Source organism: Leptonychotes weddellii, chromosome 3, assembly GCF_054177405.1.
Source record: "Leptonychotes weddellii isolate Sample4059 chromosome 3, ASM5417740v2, whole genome shotgun sequence".
Lineage (NCBI taxonomy): Eukaryota > Metazoa > Chordata > Mammalia > Carnivora > Phocidae > Leptonychotes > Leptonychotes weddellii.
In genome coordinates, this window is record NC_138371.1 from 78,018,787 (window position 1) to 78,040,584 (window position 21,798).

Below are 21,798 nucleotides of genomic sequence, written 5' to 3' on the forward strand. Positions count from 1 at the left end.
AGAAGAAAATTTCTGTTTGAACTTGCTTTGTTTTGTTGTATGTCACGAGACCCCGCCCCCATCATCAAATGAGAAATCGACCCTTGAATTTAGTCCTGAGTTTTCTATCCACCCAAGTGTAGAAGTAACAAGTTAACTGTGATCAAGAAGGGGTGTTGATGATACATCTTCCCTGGAAAAACAAGTCACTGGATAAAAATTCTGGAGGAATTGCTGCATCCTGTCTTTAGCAGCATCGTACCTAGAAATCGAACTTGGGGAAGAAAGGGGAGGAATAAAGGGCTAGGGTTCAGGTGAGGAGTCTTAGAATGTCCACGAACACTTACCACACATAAGGACATTTTAAGAAAGCAACTAGGCCATTAATCCATTGGCTCAAATATAAATGCTCTCCAAGCATCTAAGAGATTCAGGAAACCAGATGACTCATAAAATTCCTAAGGACTTCTTTTTAACTTTAAGCCCTATAATCAGAAGAGACATTTTTAAAATAAGGTTACATGTCTACATCAAGTATTAGCTGCAGGATTAAGCATACTGTTTCCCATCACGGTGCTACTACTTGAGGACATTTTTGCAAATCAATTTTTAAATGAAGGGCCAACACCAAAACTGTGACTGGCATGTACTCAAATCTTCTCTTTTCACCTATACCTACCACGTCTCAATAGCAGACAAAAGAAGACACTGGAGCCATGGTCCCATCTTCATTTTATTTTATTTTTTATTTTTTTAAAGATTTATTTATTTACTTGAGAGGGAGAGGGAGAGAGAGCACACGTGATCAGGGAGATGAGCAGAGGGAGAGAGAGAATCTCAAGCAGACTCTGCACTGAGTACAGAGCCCATCTCGGGGTTCTGTCCCATGACCCTGACATCATGACCTGAGCTGAAACCAAGAGTCAGATGTTTAACCCACTGAGCCACCCAGGGGTGCCTATTTTTTAATTTTTAAAAAAGATTTATCCATTTATTTTAGAGAGAGAGAGAGAGAGCATGCTTGTGAGCTGGGGGAGGGGCAGAGGGAGAGGGAGAGAAACACACTCCCCGCTAAGCACAGAGCCGGAGGAGGAGCTTGATCTCACAGCCCCAAGATCATGACCTGGACCAAAACCAAGAGTGGGACGCTTAGCTAACTGAGCCATCCAGGCCCCCCTGTGGTCCCATCTTTATTATTATTTCAGTGGATATCAGTGTTTTATACTTCACAAAATTGCCATCACACATACAAGTTCGTAGGCTCCTTATGGCAACCTCATAGACAGGGAACCTACTATCATTATTTTTACCCATTTGTACCAAGTTTCCTTGGATGATAGGCCAAGGCCACACAGCTGGTTACACACTGGGACTGGGATGAGAAGACAGGTCTTCAAGCTCATAATTCTGGGAACTGCCTCTTTATTTCTATTGTTTCCAAACTATTGTGGGAAACATGGGTGTATCGTTAGATTCTGGTAATTGATCAAATTGGTAGGCTTCTGTAACTCAAATTAAGGAGATCCATGAAAGTAACAATCACCAAAACAATTCAAAATTAAGCAACAATCTCTATTTTGCATTGTGAAAATCCCCAAAAGTCCCGGGGATTTTCATTTCCTTACTCTGATCATGTGGAGTTTACATTTGGATTGCATTCTTCACTGGGAATTTGTAATACTGTGTGTATTTTTGTGCAGCTATTGTATGTTTGAAGACGTGCATTTTAGCACTGGCTTTGCCACCATCTGGCTGCAGGGCCTTAGATAAGTCACTGGACCTCCCTTGTCACATGTGGAGAGGTGACTTCAAGTGACCCTCTAACACTACAGTTTTATGATTCTATTTCTCCAAATAGATAGCAAGCTTCCTGAGGTGAGAGTAGTGCATCCACGTATCCTCTGGACTTGCCACATTATAGGCATTTAATTAATGTTTGACGATCGCATTGAAAGATTTATTGGCACACTTAGCTTGAATGGAGTTATAGAAAATCATTACTGACCGCCTTATTAACAACTAACTGTCTGTAATCCGCATATGTAATTTTCCTTTACATAAAAAAAAAAAAATTCTGCTTCTGGTGAAGATGAAGTATCGCCCCTTAACAATACATTAGCAACTGATATCTTGTTTGTACTCCAACTGACAGAATAATGTAGAGAAAGCATATAAGTATGAAGAGGGGTTAGTTAGGTAACATTGTATAGGGCATCTTCAAAACAACAGTTCTGGTATTTCAAATGTCAAGCTAATTATCAGTAATGTTTAAATGCTATGATAGGCCATTTTTGCAAATGCTGAAATTTTCCGGCAGGTAGGGACATTATAAAAATGTCACGTTTTGCTACTATTCTGTTACATGTCACCAGAATAGAAAAATCTGGAAAAAAAAAAAAGTTATACCAATAGACAATAAAGAGAAACCATTATTTGTTTTGCATATGATTGTAAAATTAATTGGTATAGTGATACAATTTAGAGTATTGTTTACTTAGAAGGAAGAATAGAGAGGATTTAATATAATGCAATCTGCTGAAGTGAAAATAATGCTTATTATAGATAAACTATGAAGCCTTTTAAATATAGGTTTTTAGTAATGCATATTCAGATATATCTTTCCAGGCCCATTTGCTATAAAGCAAATTTAAGTATCAGCTTTATACCCTTTGGTAACCCCATATTACACATACAGTTTTAGAGAAAATGAAACTTTAATATGATTCCACATAAAATGGTGAGCCATGCCAATAATTCATATGCACTTCATATGCAAATAGTTTTATCTTATCCATCAATTATCATGTAAACATGGTATCACATGGCAAATTTCCCTGTAATACAGTACAGTACCTGTATATAATTATGGGTGCATTTTGCCAATGCAACTGTTACACTGAATTGTAATTAATTCCTCTGAAGATTACTGGGAGAGTTTTGGATACTGATGCTGTTTTTGGACATTTATTACTGCTCTTTAGTTGGCTTTTTGCTGTGCCTCAGAGACAGATGTAAAATTAGTGTCTATTTTGAGCCAGCAAACAGTACATCTTTCCTCTTGTTTATTGAATTGCAGAAAGGAATTCTTTGGGCTCCCACTTCTTTGTGGTTTTGAAGTAACTGTCTGTTTTTCTGCCAGCCATGTAGCTCCAATACATGTATAAGATTTTGCTGAGACTCATGCAAAGGGTGGCTTATTTGACCTAATGTAAGGACAGAATAGAACTTTGCTACGTTATGTAGGTGGTTCAGTGCTTTTGAGTGCTGAACAAAAATATGTATCGTAAGTTCAAAAATAGACACTAGACTAATATATTCTGCCCAGTGACCCTCATTTAAAACCAGTATACATTAGTTATTTTACAAAATCGAATCTCCTTTTGCAGAGACAAAGCTATATTATTAAGATCTCTTAATGCCAGTGGTGATGATGGTGGGCAAAGGATGAAAATGGGAACAAATGGGAAAATGAGCTTATTTTATTTCACAATGTAAATGGGGGTAAACCCATCCCGTACTGGCCATTCTATAGTAAGAATATTTTGTGGCGAAAATTTCTCCAATAATTACGCGAGGCAAATCCACTGACTAGACTTGAGAGAAAAATTTAAAGGAAAATCCTGAGGATTTAGAAATGGGGAGGACTAGGTGAGGAGCAGGAAGCGCAATGTCCATATTAATGGATTTAAATCTGATTGTCCGAAGGTCAGCCAAAAAGAACAGGATGAAAGGTTCTACTCTGAATCCAGGTATAAAAACTAACTTTGTTATGAATTGTTTTACCTGGATTTAAAAAAAAGGGGGGGCGTGGGGGTGGGATACCAACACAATGGCTATGGGAATGGATATCCTAGTTAAAACAGCTCTGGAAAAGATGGCATACTGCTTCTGTAAGTGAACTTGACAGCAGTTATTTATTTAGTTTAAAAGTATTTACTACTATTTGTGAGCGAGAACCCTAAAGGTTGTGAAGTATTGTTGGCCTGTGAAGGTGATGGATGCTGTACTCCTGACCCTATATGGTGAGACATGACTTCATTGCTTGTTTAGATTGTTCTGATATTTGGGACTCCTCAAGGGCTGTTCATAAATCATTTATCTCTCTCTCTCTCTCTCTTTTTTTTCCACAAGAAAATATTTCAATTGTATTGCTGCAGGAACACTCACGTGTCACACGGGATATTGTGGTCCATGCAGAAAAAGACCTTAAAAGGCATGGTTTTTTTTCCAGGATAAAGGCCTTTTAATGCCTGTCCAGCCTTAGATAATTTTATTCACTCCTTCTGGACCTTTCTTTATTCCTCCTGTGCCCAGAGATCAGTTTTTAGGAGGTGGGTTGAAAGCTTCCCAGGCCTTAGGAGCTTTTGTTGTAGCACCCCCCCCCACCACTCTCACCGCCCCCCCCCACCCCCGCCCAAACTCAGCGTTCAGAAAATTTGTAAAGAATCTTCTGCTTGTTGCTAAGAAATGGTTAAATCTCAGGCACCAGGGGAAAAAAAAAAAAAAAAAAAGAAGCACATTATTGATTGTACTAAGGTATATCTGGACCACACAGCTAGAGCAGAGATGTTAGAATATCTCTCTTTTTGTAGATCTGAGGGCATTACCCAGCCTGAACTTGCCTAAGCCCTTGTGGTCACACCTCTTGAAAAGGTTTTGTTTCCCCCGTCAATTGGTATTCAAACCAGGTCAGCAGATTCTGTTTGCCCGGCTCCGCTGCCGTTTTCATTTTAATTTGCACCTGTTGTGCAGTTGTTCCGAAGGCAAGTGCAGACCCGCGGATTATACAAAGATCATATTATGAGCAGATATGCACGGTGTAATCTTTTTGTCCCCAGCCTCACATGACAAAAAAAATCTCTCTCTTTTTGTTCCTTTTTTACTCCCTGGGAACCTGTCAAAGCAAACAGATATGACTGACTAAAATTTGTAACTAGACATGTTTCCAGAATTCTCCAAAAGCATTATGAACCTGACACACAATCCTTTTCATTTTTTTCCTCCTTTTCTGCCACTTTTGTATAATCCGATAGCTGGCAAGAGCCACTTGAGATAGCTCAGTTGATAACTTAGCGGAGGATTGCTTTATTAGGCGCAGAGAAATCAAAATGAACCTGAAAATTGTTTGCGCTTTTTTTTTCTTCCATGGGCTTTTTTTTTCCCCCTTTCTCTCTCTCCCTCTTGTTCCCATGATGTCATGGTTCTAACTTGTTTTTTTGTGTGTGTTTCTGGAGAGTTGGGTTAACAGTTCTTGGCAATCCTGTGTGTGCGTAACGGCTGCTGTGTCTCTCTAGCTGAGCTAATGCCCCGTGTTTATTACTCTAATCTTTCTTGTCTGGTGGTAAAGTGGACAATTTATGTACTAGCATGTAGGCCGAGAGCCTGTGAGGGCTGACTAATTCAGAAACAGCCACCTTCAATTGAGTTCACAGACCTTATTTACAGGCTGTCTATTTTAAGAAAAGCTACTGAGCATTGCTGGGACTGAGGGCTGCAAAAGCAGCCCGCCGGTTCTTGTGAGTTATTTTAACATTTGTGTTGGTCTTGCCTGTGTCACTTTGAAATCTTCTGTAATTATGGCACTATGAAGACATCTCAATAGTAGTATTAATGGCCCAGAAGATATGGCTTTTCCTCATTTTCTGCTTAAAAGATTGGGATATAAATGGCCTTAGCACATGACGGTTGACGTAGAAGCAACAGTGAACATTTCAGATTGAGCAGGTTTGTGGATGTGTTTGTGTATTGACTAAATAGATGGACATTGTGTGTGTGTGTGTCTATGGTTTCTAGGAATAAAACCACAGCTACTATAGTGAAGTCATGTTGTATTTATAGTACATTTTATAGCACACACTCCACGTCACTAAGCTAATAAGATTGTCAATTGCAGATCTGTTTAATAAGTTTGTGTGGAGTATCGAAAGTACATATTGCCATGTGTCTCTTTGCATATGCAATATAGATGTATTTTTGGGGATTTGTGCTACCGTTGCTTTTTAAAATTTCCCATCTTTCTAGCAAAAAAAAAAAAATAATAACCAACTATTTAAAATCAGAAGGAGTACGCAGTGATAATTGAATAAGAATAAAAATGCTAAAACATGAAAGATATTAATTATATTTTCCTGACATGGCTGAGTAATTAAGTTATGAAAATATTAATTATTTTCCATTTAACTAAACAGTTAGGGGTGACCAATATTTGTCAAGAAAGTGTTTAGAGAGTGTGTGTTCTGTGCTTTCTCTTCAGTGGTAAACTATGACAATGTAGTGGACACGGGTTCAGAAACAGATGAGGAGGACAAGCTTCAGATTGCTGAGGAGGACGGGATTGCTAACCCCCTGGACCAGGAGAGGAGTCCAGCTAGCGTGCCCAACCGTGAGTCCTCCCCACACGTGAGCCAAGCTCTATTGCCAAGAGAAGAAGAGGAAGATGACCTAAGGGAGGGTGGAGTGGAACATACTTGGCACGGCAACGACATTCTGCAAGCCTCTGTAGATGGTCCAGGTAAGCGTCTACAACCCCTCGGCCCCTGCGTGCGCCGTCTTCAACTAATCTTGACTACCTACGACCAAATAATTAAAATATTTCTTTGCAGAATAGAGATACCAAAGCCGGTGGCAGATTATGAGGTGATGGTAGTGTTATCACATTATAGCCCTAACATCTTAGGGGGAGATGATGTTTCAGTTTGGGTGCAAGTTGCACATGAACTACATTTTAAACCCACAACAGGAAGTCTTTGTACCCCGTTTACAGTGTGCAGTTTATATGACGTGAGCAAGCTCCAGGCTTTCAGGACAGAAAATGGAAGCAAACGTAAAAACTCACAACTAACATCTATTTGAAAGTTTTGTGTGGAAGTTCTAGAACAATACAGACCACGTAACTGTCCATTGAATGTAATTTCAAGGTCTGTCTGACACCTTCTACCGTAATTCAACCATCTAATCATTCCCCTTTGTTAGGTGTAAATGTGATTTCGCACTTTCACCTGGTCAGGTAGCTTTCTTATTATTTAACAGTGAAGTACTTGATAATGATTCCTGCCATTTGGTGGGGATCTCTGGAGAAGTAAAACCGATCCAAGGCCAACTATCACAAAAATGAGGTAAATTATGTTCAAACCAAAACTTCAGATGCCACTCAGCATATGGAAATGTCTTGGTCTAAAATTCATGTAGGATGAAACATCACTAAGGTATGATGGAATGATTAACAGAATCATAGAGAATGAATCCTATTCCCATAAACTACCTCTGCTCCTCTCTACTTGGTGAGGTGGCTTGCAAACAAAAAAAATTTTTTAATGACTCTTCCAGTTCAAACCATAGTGTCTCCTTAAATCTGTATTCCCAAGACCCAATGACAGCTGTCGTGATTTATCCCACTTTGTTATTTTTTTCTCTGACGATATAAATAACAATAGCATTTTTATAAATAGGTGAAGTGGGTGGGAAAGGAAGTAAGTAAGCGCAAGAGTCTACCTATATGCCATTGTGAGGTCGCAGACTATAAAGCATCGAACCCAGGCAGGGTAATTGTTTGGCATACTGGAAGGAGGATAATAAAAGCACTTCCACTCCTAAAGAAAATTAAATGTGAAAAAAAAAAAAGAAAAAAGAAAAAAAAAGACCGATGGCAGTTTGAGTGTAGTGTATTTGTTTTTCGTTTTCCTAAATTACCATGCCAAGTTTTGTATTCTTTCTGTTTCCAATTTTGCTTTCGGTGAAGGTTTCTCGGATCTCAGCAATCCCACACATAAACATTTATCGTTATATCCATTAAGACTTAAGGTTTTAGATTTTCAACTATGAGGGAGAACTCAGCCAAAGATGCTTGAAAGATAAATACGTTTAATTAGGGGCAGAGGATGATCATTAAAGGAAGTCTGACTGCTGCAGAAGTCATTAACAATCTTAAATGAAATTTTTATTTTTATGATAGCCATTTACATGTATAATAAGAGCCAATGATTCTTGGGAGCAGTGTGACAGAAACAGAGTGTGGCGAGAACTCATGTAAGACATACTATTTAAATGAGCTGGTGTTAGCTATTCATATTTGTTAATGAACTAGATATGCAGGGCTATAAGAATGAATGTTCTGATGCTTTAAATTTTAATATCTAGAAATCAAGGGTAAGGACCAATTACTAGAATTTCCACCCTTAAAGGAATAATTAATAACGATATAACAAATGTACGGCTCCAAACTTCTAAAAAAAAAAAAAAAAGTTTCATTTTAAAAAATTAAGATCAATAATTGAAAAACAGCCAAAACAGCAATGTCAAGCTGTGGTAGTTTGTGATCATGGCAGCTTTTTGTGCTGGTCATGGATCATAATTCTAAATGTTTTCATATACAATAATCCATATGAGTGCATTACAGACCCTGTTATCACCTGTAGTTAATGTTGCCTGTGATACAAATGAACAGGCTGTTCTTTGCTCTTACCTTTATGGTAAATAAACTAGCATTCTGGAGTCACAATAATTGAATAAAATGTAAATCCCTAATCTCATTTGGCTATTTGGACCAAGAAAGTTACCCGGCTATTACCTGTCTAGTTCTAATGATTAGTAATGATTTATTGTTCTTTTTTTTTATTGTTCCAAAAGTGCTCTGATGTGGTGCCTTGATGTCTAATGAAAAGAAATTGGTCTTAAAAAGCTACTCATTGTTTATCCTGACTCTTAGATAACACATTTTTCTTCTGATAAAGTATTTTTCTTATTTATTGTTCAAAACACACAATATAGACAATAATTCTAATTCTGGTGCTGTTTTATTTAGTAGTGTTTTATCCCTGGTGCCTGGCTGTCTACCATCATACCTCAGCACATAGCTTGACTCTGAGATAAGCCCCCTCTCCTTTGCTCTTTCTCGCAGGCATTCTGTAGTTTGTCTGCAGGATGCAGGTTTTCAACTGAAGAGCCCAGTGGAGCTCTTACTGTGCCTTTCCGGTTCCAGCACAATCAAAGTTTTGTGTTTAGAATTGTCCTTGACATTCTTTCGTCCCACAATGGGGTGGACACAGTGTGCTGGAAACCATGACATCATTATCATTGACACAGACTTAAATAAATCACCTGCATCTTGGCCTCTTTCTGCTTATTCAAGGATTCTTCATCTTAAGGAAGAAAGTGCTCTTTATTTTTACAAACCCTCATCCCAAGGGTGACTGGAAAATGCAAACTTTTACAAGGGTTTTAAAAACAAATATACTATGTGGTTTTAGACACAGTATGCTGAGTCAGAGGTGTCTTGGAAAATGTTTAAGGTTAGGCAAGAGGCAGAACGACAGCCAGGATTGCCTTTAATTCAGAGGAGATATTCTTAACCTATGGATTATCATGTCCTTCTGAATATGGATTTGCAGGAAACTTAATTAAATAGGCATATACATAGCCTTTCACATACAAACCTGAAAAGGATTAGTGATTCATCTTAATAAATTGAGCCTAAAATGCAAAAAAGGAAAGGTTGGTGCTCAGTAAATTGAAGCAAAGTACATTCTAGGCAAAAGTGACACCATCTCGGTTGCATAATCTTTGGTAAAAGAGGGTTATGGCTAAGGTATTACTACAGAATGCAATGCACACAGAGAACCAACTACACATTATGTATACCCAGCATTTAATAATTTGGGAAGCAACCACCTACTGTAACTTCTCTTCACTTTTTCATAAGAAAATGACAATGAGGAAGGAAGTACAGCAGAAATCTTGAACATTACCACTATTATGCAAAAAAAAAAAAAAAAATGCTGTTAACTGTTTTCCCCTCAGTGACTTGATCTCTCAGATGGAAAACTTATGATTCTTCTGACTCTTGGCTACCAGAAATCACATGAGATGAGCGAGGAAGAAAGACACAAAAGCTATATTTATAGCCAGTACTGAACTTCTCAGAAATACCTTAATTTAATTCCTTCCAGAGACTGATAAAAATATCAGATGAGGGAGCCTTTCAACCGATCGATTATTACAATTGACAATACAATATTGCTATATATTGAACTTCTAAATGTTTTATGCAAAACGTCCCTATGAAAATATTCCTTAAATAAGAGAGAAGTCCAGGGCCAGAAGCAAATTTAAAGTGATTGTACGGTTTAAACAAATACCATTCAAATCATCTGACTGTTATGGGTAGTAGCATTAAATTAGCATCTATTTATATCTGTGTATTTTGCCTTAAAAGGCCCAGGCTTTTTTAGTTCTGATAACATAAACGGATAGGCTGTAGGAGACTACTTGTAAATCATATATTTTAATTTTGCTCCTACCATTTGCTAGAACCTGTTTTTCTAACAGATAATTATGACTAGAATGTGATAAGCAAAGAATGGTCAGGATAAATTTGGGAATTTACAGAGTCCTATTTATAAAGTTTCTCTCGTTTTAAGCAAAAGGATGATCAGAGAGATATTTATCCTGGATCATGTTGGTTCTCATTAGTATTGTTATTGTCAAAATACAAATTTTTAAAGTCCGTGTTTAATTTATTTCCTTGAAGCATTTTTAACTGTCAGCTGCGCTCTGCCCTCTCACATGCTCTGTAATTTGGGAGGCAGAAAATTCAAGAGCTCTCCTGTTTTTCAAACTCTCCCTAATTTAAAATATTGCAATTCTGGAAAATAACCTTGTATCACCTATGAATCTTCAGACTCGATGTTACATATTTTCATCTCCATCACCACCTTGAGTTCTTGTTCACATCTATATGTTTTTCTTCAGAAAATGGCTACAGTTATATGCTGGAGCATAAATGATAAGGAAGAAAGAGATTTATGGAGTGGTAGGGAAAGGCCTAAGGAAGGTATGTATTAGAGGTTTATATAAAACAGTGAAACAGGTGTTTTCAAATACCTCTGGGATGCTTGTTTTATAAACTGGGAATTTCAGGTTTGGATATGTAGAATTAGGTTTTAAAAAAATACGCCCGCAGAGATTAGCCCCATCGTAGCTACTCCAAGGGGGAAAAAGCATGAAATTCTCAGTCCGCTAATCATCCAGAGTTACCAGAAGCACATGCGTCTCCCTAAGTACAAATACTTCGTTGCTTTTGACTCGTATTCAAAAAATAATATCTTTCGCCCTGTTTGTCACTAGAACCGCCACCAGAAGAAAAGCCCTCCGTTTGTCCCAAATAAGCACCTCTGTTTTTCACAGCTTGCAGTAATGCTTAAAGTAAATAAGTTCTTGTGCAGCTAGCACTATTGGATTCATTCAGTTGCCTGAACAAAGCTATTGTTTAGAGGTTTACAACAAGCCTTTTCTCTGTTTCCTTTAAAAGAATCTTCCTTGTTCCTGTGGTTGGCATGCTTAGTATAGTAAGCCTTTCTACAGTTTTCAAATGCTAAAGATAATTTTCCCCCACAGAAGAAATGAAGGAAGACTATGACACTATGGGGCCGGAAGCCACGATCCAGACCACAGTTAACAATAGTTCAGGTAAGTTGTGCTTACCACGCCGAGATCGTACTTGTCCCGTGTCATGTGGACTTAGTGAGTCAGGAGGAGAAACACTGGCCCATCCATCTGTAGCTCCATGACGTAACGATTAAGTCAGACATTACAAGTCTCCTGTTTTTGTCCCAGATCGGAGTCCTCTTTATTTTACTTTACTTTACTTTATTTTTATCAGCATATAATATATCTTTCATTCTTAGCCCCCTGATTCGCCTGTGGAAGTTGAGAAAACTGAACTGGATACGTAAATTTTCTCAACGCATGAGTTGGGCAAATTTCTGGTAGTAATTTTTATTTTAAAAGACTGCATAAATAATCTCAAAATTAGAATGTAATAGGCCTCTTCTGGCTACCACTTGATAGCAGTCATTGGGAATTCAAATGATATGCTGTAATTTAGATTGTAAATGTTTTTTCAGGAAGACAAACCAAATTTCCATGAACATTCCTCACAAAAATTGATCATCTGAGTTCCTTTGTATTCTTTCTTCACTTTCAATTCTTGGTACCCTCTGCCTCCTCTAAATTATGTTTTCCAGGCAAAAGCTTTAGAGAGAATTGACAGTTTCACTTCTTTTTAATGACGCTAAAAAAGTTACAGTAGGAAAGTGGTAGGCAGTGTTTTCTTCTACTCTGCTACTGCTGCAGAATGGATCTCAGGACAGTTGTGACGTTCCAGGCTCCTTCCCCAAAACTGAACGGTGTCTTCCCTCACATTCTCACGTCACCAGTGCAAATGTACATTGACACACTATGTTTATCTCTCTTTTCCTGGATAAGGCTAATTATTTTCGGTGTTATAAACAATCCTACACATGGCCATTACAAATATTAACCTGGTGACTGGTGTAAGGTTATCTTCCAAAACAAAACAAAAAATCACATAGCTATATCCACTCAACTCACCAATGAGAACAAAAGTCACAGTTTTATGAAGTTTTAGAAATTTGAATAATTCAGATGATAGTCGTATCTCCCTTGTGTTGATACACATCATAATAAACTGCTCATGCTGTGCTTCTATTTAGAATGTTCTTATTAATAACTTACAAGGCACTAATTCACTTTCTTGGGTGTAAAATAAGAGAAATAATGAACAACTATTGTAATTTTTCTTTCATTTGAGTATGTCAATTTAAGGTACAAAAATGAAACTGTGCAATGAGGGATTAGGGAAAAAGTACAGAATTAGGAAAGATTATCAACCCTGATTTTCAGGTACAGCTCTGGCAGTAACTAGATCATGGCCTTGGGCATGTCACTTACTCTCTTTGGAACGCAGTTTCCCCACCTGAAAAATAAATAGGTCACACTAATTGCTTCTTAAGAATATGTCCAGGTTTAATAGTGTATGTTGCAGGAGTACCATCACTATATAACATAGAAACAAGACAAAATAACTTCATATAAGAAGATAATAATAAAGAGGTAGCATAAATTCGATACTTTCTATAATGTCCCAACTCATGGGATCAAAAATGGCTTCATGTTTTTTTTAAGATAAATATTAAATTTCAACTTCAAACATAAATAAATCCTAAATTCTTATTAACTTTATAGGCATGTAAAGTGTCACAAAAGTAAATTTATCCTACAAGGTGACAATTTCCTAGCTGTTTTTTACACTTGAAGTCTAAAATGAGATGAATAAAAATTATTCCTGTTCAAAAGATTTAAAAATAATTCTGAATGTGCTTTCAGCTGGCTTTAAGATCTCTTTTTCTGCTACTACTTACTATTGCTTACAGTTCAAGTGTATTCAGTCAATAAGTAAATGAATAAGTATTCATTGAGAATGTTCTATATACACCGTTGGTGTACTTGTGGTGGAAGATGGGCCAGGAAGTTTAAGACATGGTTATTATTTAATTTGGACGATGAGACTAACACACGAGAAAAAAACAAAGAACAGTAAGAAAAATATGTGGTAAATACACAACAAATGGTAGGAACTATAGTTACTTCAAATTACAAAAGTGGGAGAGATCTTACTGGGTGAGTATTCAGGAAAAGCTCCATAGCAGAGGTGAAATGTGAACTAAGTATATTTTCAGTGGTCATAAAGAAGTGAGGAAGGGCTTTCTAGCAGAAGAATGTGTGAGCCAACGAAGGAAATTGTGAAATCTATTCAGAGGATAGTGAGTAAAGGATTTGCCTGAGTCAGAGGGTCCTAGGAGGTAATTCATGGGAAATTAAGCTGGACATTTAAGTTGAAGCCAGCTGATGGAGGATGTGAAGCACCAGACCAAAGAGTTTGTGTCATGTTATACTACTGTGATTTCTGTGGGGGAAAACCAGACTTTGAGAGACCAACTGGAAGTCATTGTAGTTACTCAGGTGTGAAGTGATAAAAACTTGTCCTGGGGTGGTGACAGTGGTGAAATCAGCAACGTGATTTCTTAACAATCAGTTGAATCTCTGAGTGATGGAATCAAAATGGCTTCAAGGTTACACATCTGCATGTTTAGAACATGGAAGTCCTTACTATTTCTAGATAAAAAGAAGGAGGATCCAATTTTGGGAAGACCTTGAGCTAGTCTTTAGACAGAAGTATTTTCATATAAAAGTTATATATGGGTGTGAATATGAGAATGTCCACTGGAAATGAGGAATTGAAACACAGGAAGTCAGGGCTGAAGACATAGATTTGAGAGTGATGCAAATATATTCTGATAGTATTTAACATCATGGGACCATGACATTAACCATTGAAAGTGTATTTACTGAAACAAGTAGAAAGCTGAGGCCAGGGCTCCTGGTGGGTGGGGAGAAAAATCAAATTCATTGAAAGAAAAAAGATTAAGATAGAAAAAATTAAACAACCAGAAGGCAAAGAAGTAAAGTTTCAAAAAGTACGGAATGATCAATTCAATCAAAGATTCAGATAACTACAATTGAAAGAATGCTGAACAAATACATTGGACTTGGTAACTAGGAATTAATTGGTGACCCTCAGTTTATAACTCTGCCCTTTTAGAGAATAAATATGTATTTTTTATAACTGCAAGTTGCTGCTTCTTATCCCCAGAATCTTTTCAGTTGCTACATACGTGGGGAATTGAAATAAGACATCTTTTCTGGTTCAAATTGCTTATTAATGGACCATTTCTTTGTCTCCACCCAAGTCCTAAAAGATCCAGCTGCTGGCGGACCTTCTCTAGCCATCCCAACCTACAATGATATCTTCTTCCAATGAATGCTTATTGAACAAAAAGCCTAACCTTGCCATCAGTTCTGTAGTGTGTTGTTAATTAATGTGCTATCTTTTCTATATTAGATTGCAAACTCTGAGAGCATGGATTGTTTCTTAGGCTACCATATTGCCTGTAAGAGCACCTCAATTTTGTTTTAACTTTACCCTTCAATCTTATTTTTTAATTTTTAAAAAAATTATTGTAGTTATTTTTTTATTGTACAAGGTTATATTAGTTTTAGGTGTACAATATAGTGATTTAACAATTCTATACATTACTCAGGGCTTATCAAAATAAGTACACGCTTAATCCCCATCACCTATTTCACCCATCCCCCCACCCACCTCCTCTCTGGTAATCATCAGTTTGTTCTCTATATTTAGGAGTGCCTTAAAATTAATAGGCTCAATATATTTTTAATGAATAAATATGGAATTAATTTAATATCAGATACCATTTTTCTTTTCTAATCAAAGCAGAACCAATAGACACTGAAATAGATAAATCCTAAACAGGTTAAGCAGATTTTCTGACAGAATGTATTGTTATTAATGAGAATAAGTTGTGAAGGAAAGACAAAGGCAATGTCTCTAATACTTCTCTCTGAATATTCAACACACAGATTTCATTCCTAACTAAAAGTAAGGAAAAGACCTCTGAATTTCCTTCTCAGCCCTACACATCTATTAAATAGCAAAATTTAATTAAGTTCATCTAGATGGATAGAATAGTCTTTTAGAATCTAAAAGTATCTTCTTCCTAGTATACTCTGCTGAGTTTAAAGCTGCAAGAAGCAATGGGAAGAGTTTAGTCGAATTGAATCACAGAATTCTAAAATTGAAAGTTATACTACAGAACAATTTCTTAATTGTATTTTGATAGTTGAGGAAACAGTAGTAAAAAAATGCCACATAGCTAACTGTTGGCAGATTTGGAAATAAAATCTTAATTACCTGACATAACTTTCACCTCAGAAGGTTTTTCACCACTCTGAGGAGCTGTCCTGCTAGAAACTATGGCATCATCTTTGACTCTTACATACTTTATCTAATTAGTCATCAACTACTATCAATTCTACTATCGCAGATAGCATATATCACTTTTATTTCTCCCCATCATTTTTTTTCCACTATCCTGATTTAAATCCTCATCTTTCATTTGAGCTATCATGATACCTTGTAACCAACTCCATTTCAATCCCTAATTTCTTTAATTCACTCTTCACACTAACAAAGTTAGTTAGAAGTTATTTTTCTAGCACTTGGGGGCAGATGGATAATTGTAATTCATCTCCCACACCACTTCATACTCAACCTCCTGTGGTTCTCCACTGCTTTCCGAATGACTTGGCATTTGAGTTGAGTTGGCATCCTCATGATCTAGCGCCATCTTGCCTTTACTACCACTTCCTAGTATATACCTCAACTCTGAATGACTGATTATCATTTATACTCCTTTGCCTTTGCTTATGATTTTCCATCAACTCAGAAAGCCACTAATTCTTTTTAGTCTGACAGCATCATACACATTCTTAAAAGCCGTCTCCACCAGAAGTCATCTTACAGTCTCCTGCTCAAGATTAATTACTCATTCCTTTGAGGGTCTTCTTATGGAATATATAAATTTTCTCTCATATTATACTTAGTCACCTGCAGGTATGTTTCTCCCCACTAGATTGTAAGCTACTTGAGGACGGAAATGGTATGGGGATTTGGTCACTTTATCGCTATAGATCGTAGAATGGCCTAAGTCACAAAGAGTTTTTAAAGAAATTGAGGGAGTGAATGAGAGACAAACAACAGTTGGACTTCCCTTTCATATTTCCAGGTTGACATATTTTGATACCTGGTGTGAAATAACCAACCAGACATTTTCATCTCTCATTAATCTCCCAAATGAGAAAAATTCAGTTACATTTGACCAGTCTCCAGCCTTCATGTTCTCCTCTATTTGGTCAGTCCACATTCATCCTATAACCCTTTTATCATTGTTCAAATACCCTTCTTAGAATCCTTAATTGCCCCTTAGTGCCCATAGGCAAAATCCACATTCTCCAGACCAGTATTAAGTGTCATCCATTTCATACCAACAGTGTTCCATTCTCGTCAGACCAAATCCCTTGGTAATATCAAAAAAGAATCACATTTATATCAAACTCTGAATCTCTGCCCATACTGTCCTTGAGACCCTAATCTCTCACTCCCTTTTGTCCGGTTATCCAAATTCTACTCACCCTTCTGTTCCTCAGGGCCAGTTCACGTTCTATTTCCTTAATGTGGTCATCCTAAAACACCCCAAACCCTGTCAATCTCTTCCTTCTCTGAAAGTCCACAGCCCTCAGGTGGACACTACTAATTTTAACATGTCAAACTGTTCCTCTTTATAATGTTTGCACCTATTTTACCTAGTTAATTTTGTGAACACAAGAGATTTCGTGAGCTGTAAAATGGGAGTAGATTATCATGCTATCTACCTCATAGGATTGTTGAGGTAATTAAATAAGGAATATATATATAGCCTTAGTAAGGGCCCCAAAAATATTTGCTTTAAGAAAACGACTATTCCTTCTTTGCCTCAAAGTGCCCAGTACAGCAGTGAACTCACATGGTACACATTATGATTGGTAGAAGGAAGGAAGGAAGGAAGGAGGGAAAGAAGGAAGGAAGAAAGGAAGATTTGGTGGAGAAGAAATAGTCTCTGAGAAAGGAAGCCACAATAAAGGAAAACATTCCCTGTGAAGGGGATTAAGTCCAGTATTTTCAGAGAGCAAAACCATGATTTAAGTCCCTGAAATCAACTTGTTAAGGGCAAAGAACAACAGTATAGCATATCACTATTTTTTTTACCACAAAGTTTTAGACTAGAAGCACAGCAAAGTTGATTTATAACAACATGAAGTATCGCAAACCCTGATTTATATTAACAACTCCCTACATTGCATTTAATATTTCTACATTGGTTTTAATGTTTTAAAAATGAAAGAAATTGTATGCTTTAACACACAAGACAAAGAATGTCCTTTTATAAAGAACCTTACACCTTCCATATTTTAATCAGATTCAAATTCAGAATAAAATTATTATGTAGAATTTTTAAGAGTGTGAAAAAAAAATTTTCTGAGAAGATTAGAGAAATGGAAAAACTTAGGAGCATTATAAAGCCTACGTGCTGGTAGTAACAAGGATCTATCTTAGGTGCTTGGTGATCATTAGCATTAATGCGATTCCACGTGCATATCAAGACCCAAATAAGCCCCTGATGTTTTCCTCTTTGAATGTGTGTTAGTTATATTTATAAAGACAATCTAGCACTCCAGTTATAAAGGGCTATTAATAACCACCTTCATCTTTCCTTCCTTTGCTGGGAAAAGAAAAACACCTTACAACCTTACATCTAGAAACTGGGTAAGGGCAATTTAGGTTTCAGTTCTTAATCTTACGGAACAGAATAAAATTATCGTCCAAGAACTAAGCATATTGACTCTAACTATAGTCATTAAACATGTTCCCAATCTTTTAAGAATAATATATGAATGCTTTTACACATGGAAGGCAAATGTTGGCTTGGGTTGCTCCAGATTAGTCTAGAGTCAGATAAACAGCATTTGAATTTTGTCTTTATCAATTACTAGTTCATGAACTTGAGTATATAAGAATTCATTTCTACATCAGTAAAGTGGAAATAATGATTCCCTATGTACAAGGTCTCATTGTGGGGATTAAATGGTATATTATTATTATTATTATTACTAATATTATTATTATTTTTGAGAGAGAGTGAGAGTGGGAGTGAGGGTGGGGAAGAGGCAGAGCGAGAGGGAGTGAGAGAATCTTAATTGTCTTTCTCTGACTGGCTTATTTGGAGATAGAGAATCTTAAGCAGGCTCCACACCCAGCACAGGGTTCCATGTGGGGCTTGATCTCATGACCCGGAGATCATGCATCACCTGAGCTGAAATCAAAAGTTGAACGGTTAACCGACTGAGCCACCCAGGCACCCCAATGGTATATTATTTTTAAAATACCTAATGCAATGCCTAACATATACTAAATGCTCACCCTGATTTGCTTATTTTGCCAGTTTGTATCTACAGGTAAGCTTTAAACCAATTTTATGCGTTAAGAAATAAATGAATTCTGGACTGTTTCCTCCCTTTACACTAGTTCCTCATTAGCTTCTTCTCTAGAAAACAAAAATGCAATATTTAACCAATTTGTAATGGAAGGACTTAACCAGTCAATTTTGAGAGCCTCTGCCAATTAAATTCCTTTGACATCTTAGAGAACCAAGCAGACAAGCTATAGGACAAATGTCTTTTCACTGCTCCAACAATGCATTTGAGGTTAAAATATGAAGATGGAGAAGGAATTGCTTATTGCTTAGTTTTCTATTTCATTTCATCTTTACCTAGGATCCTTTTTTAAATGTAGAAGAGGATGTAGTGGTATTTACAGTGTTTGTGTATAATAATGAAATCTGTCAAAGACTTTTCCTTGATCACTGACTAGCATCAGGAATCACATGTTGTTTTTCTTTTTGTCCTGAATGACAATCAAACAAACAAATAATAAAATGTTCATCACTTTACTAAGATACCTACATTTATTCTTTTCTGTCAGGGTGCTTGTTGTGTGCAGAATTTAAACTGAGGCTTGAGAAAGAAACTTTAAGGAAATAGAAGATATAGTTCTTGTCCTTAAGAAATGCAAAATCCCGGAGCGCCTGGCTGGCTCAGTCAGTAGAGCATGCAACTCTTGATCTCAGGGTTGTATGTTTGAGCCCCACCTTGGGTGTAGAGATTACTTAATAATAAAATCTTCAAAAAAAAATCATAATGACATGAAGGCAAACTTTACAAAAAAATCATTAATAGCCTAATTAGCTATTCAGACCAATAGTCACTTAGGGTGACCCTACTAAGTTTAAGACATTTTGTATTTGAAAAATACAATGAATGGTCACTGTCATTAAGGACTTACCTTCAGTTGGGTAAGTAAAACAATGGTAGATGAATAAGAAATGTGTGTAAAATGTTTAGCACAATGTTAGACGTAATAAACAGTTGTTGCTAGCCATCATCATCATCATTATATTATAACAATATGTGGATGAAGATGTCTTATTTGAAATACAAGCTATATAGGTTCAAGTGAAAGGTGTCCAATACTGCAGAGGGTTTTTGACAGCGTAGGGTCAAATATTGGAGACGTGAGGGTAGAGAAGTGCCTTAAGAGACTGCGAAATTCAGAGGTTTTCTTCAGGGAGAAGGTTTGTTAAATATGGCTCCACGCAAAAGTGAGGCATAGAGAAAGCTGAAAATGTAAAAGGAGACTGGGTAGAAGATGAAGTAAGCTATCAGGAGTTGTGAGGAAGTAGCCTTAGGGAGTAGCCTTGGCTGTGGGCAGAGGCACATCTTTATTAGCAATCAGATCAAAAGAAAAAAGAAGAATGATTATAGAGATTTTGGTTGAATTTAAGGTAGTTCAGGGAATTCATGTCATGTGGGAATTCATGTCATGTGACATGTCAGGTTTATCTTTGGAGTAAGTAGGAAAAGAGATGATCAGTTGACAGTAAGGGAAGGGAGTAGGGTTGGAATCTTGAAGAACGGAAATCTAGAGTAATTGCTGTGGACAATATATGGAGATTCAATTACCATCACAAAAGAAGATCCTATTTGGATAACAGAGATTGAAACACGTTTCTTACAATTAATTACATTTCTTCAGACATTTTTGATACTCTAGGAGCAAAGAAACTGGGCTGGATTTTCGTTTGGCGAGGCAAGAATGACACAAGAATAAGGGGCAGGGATGGAAAAGATTTCAGGCTCCGAGGTAAAGTAAAAGCAGACCAGGTGAAATGGATGGGCAGGCTTGTCAGGGCCCAGTTATCACAGTGAAGTACCTGCGTCAGGGGAACAAAGAACGGAATGGCGGGCAAGGGCAGAAGGTTGAAACAGAGAGTAGAGGTTTCACGCTCTGGTTTGCAGAGCTGGAATCGTCCTGGGTTCAGGCCAGTACCAAAGTGTGGCCATCCCTGTGGTTAGAGAGATTCAAAAGCCTCGGAAGCCAGGATCCTACATGGACTATCTGTTGAACCATGAAGTTTCCCAGAGTGATAGTATTGGCAGCCCTGGGGTAAACATGACCACGGGACAAGCGTCATCTTACCTGAGCTATGCAAGTAGTGTCCTAAAACATGATGGCAAAAATGGAAGACTGAGGCTTCAAAAAATTGCAGTTACAATGTGGAGGTTTTTGGAGGGTAGATGTTAAGTTTGTTTTTCTCTGAAGTCCCTCTAAATGGGCACGTTGTTCATACAACCTTGATGGTTGACAAACGGGTTGTTTGTTGAATTGGTGAATAAATGAGTAAACAAATAAATGATGTGCAAATTAATAACTTAGGAACATTGGTTTGAAACGGCCATGTGAATTGAGGAGTATGTTGATCCATCCTCTGCGCTCTGTGAGCTTAGACACGTGAAAGCAGGAGCGGCTGTGTGGAAAGGTCTGTGAGGGATGGAGTATTATGACAGGATGACACAGTTTCATCTAATCTGAAGAAGTGGAACGCATGTAGGAGGATATCATTAAGCATGTGGGGGGATAAACAAGTAATATGTGGAATGGGAAAGCAAAATGAACCATGAATAAAGGGTGGTTTTTGGTTTTGTTTTGTTTTGTTTTGTTTTGTTTTGTTTGGTCTCTAGTTCCAAGTTAAGCTTGAGACATTTTTTTTATTTACTATCACCATAATAGTTAATAAAAATTCACCTTTGCAAAGTGTTTCATAAAGTTATTCCTTTCTGAGTGTCTTTAGAAACACAATTAAAAATAAAAAATATCTAAAATCGGAAGACACAATCCTTAAATATTAAATGGAAATCATAAATAAGCATCTTGAGTAGAGAATTTGAAGAACTTTTATGTTTTCACTTTACACCAATAGACTTGGATGTGGATCATCCAGTAAAAAAAATGAAGAGCAGGAACATGAAAGGACAAATTGAGAAAAAAAAGTTTAGAATTCCATATTTTATTTATATGAAGTGAGCATTTACCATGGCTTTCCCCATACTAATTTTATGTCAGCAACCTTGTCAGCATCTAGGACCTATTCAAATCATGTCAAATCAGTT

General features: G+C 37.0%; 1 protein-coding gene across 6 annotated transcripts in view; it reads left to right on the plus strand.

Annotated features, from left to right (window-relative positions):
* The window catches only part of ZEB2 (zinc finger E-box binding homeobox 2), a 130,348-nt gene that overhangs the window by 82,405 nt on the left and 26,145 nt on the right, over positions 1-21,798 (plus strand). For 5 of the 6 annotated variants that reach the window (XM_081814506.1, XM_081814507.1, XM_081814508.1 and 2 more), the window contains exons 3-4: positions 6,233-6,490; positions 11,371-11,442. In XM_081814506.1, coding sequence (XP_081670632.1) covers positions 6,233-6,490; positions 11,371-11,442 — 330 coding nt within the window. Of the gene's footprint in view, positions 1-4,892; positions 5,704-6,232; positions 6,491-11,370; positions 11,443-21,798 lie in introns of those variants that run through there. The other variant, XM_081814512.1, reaches the window with a different exon arrangement.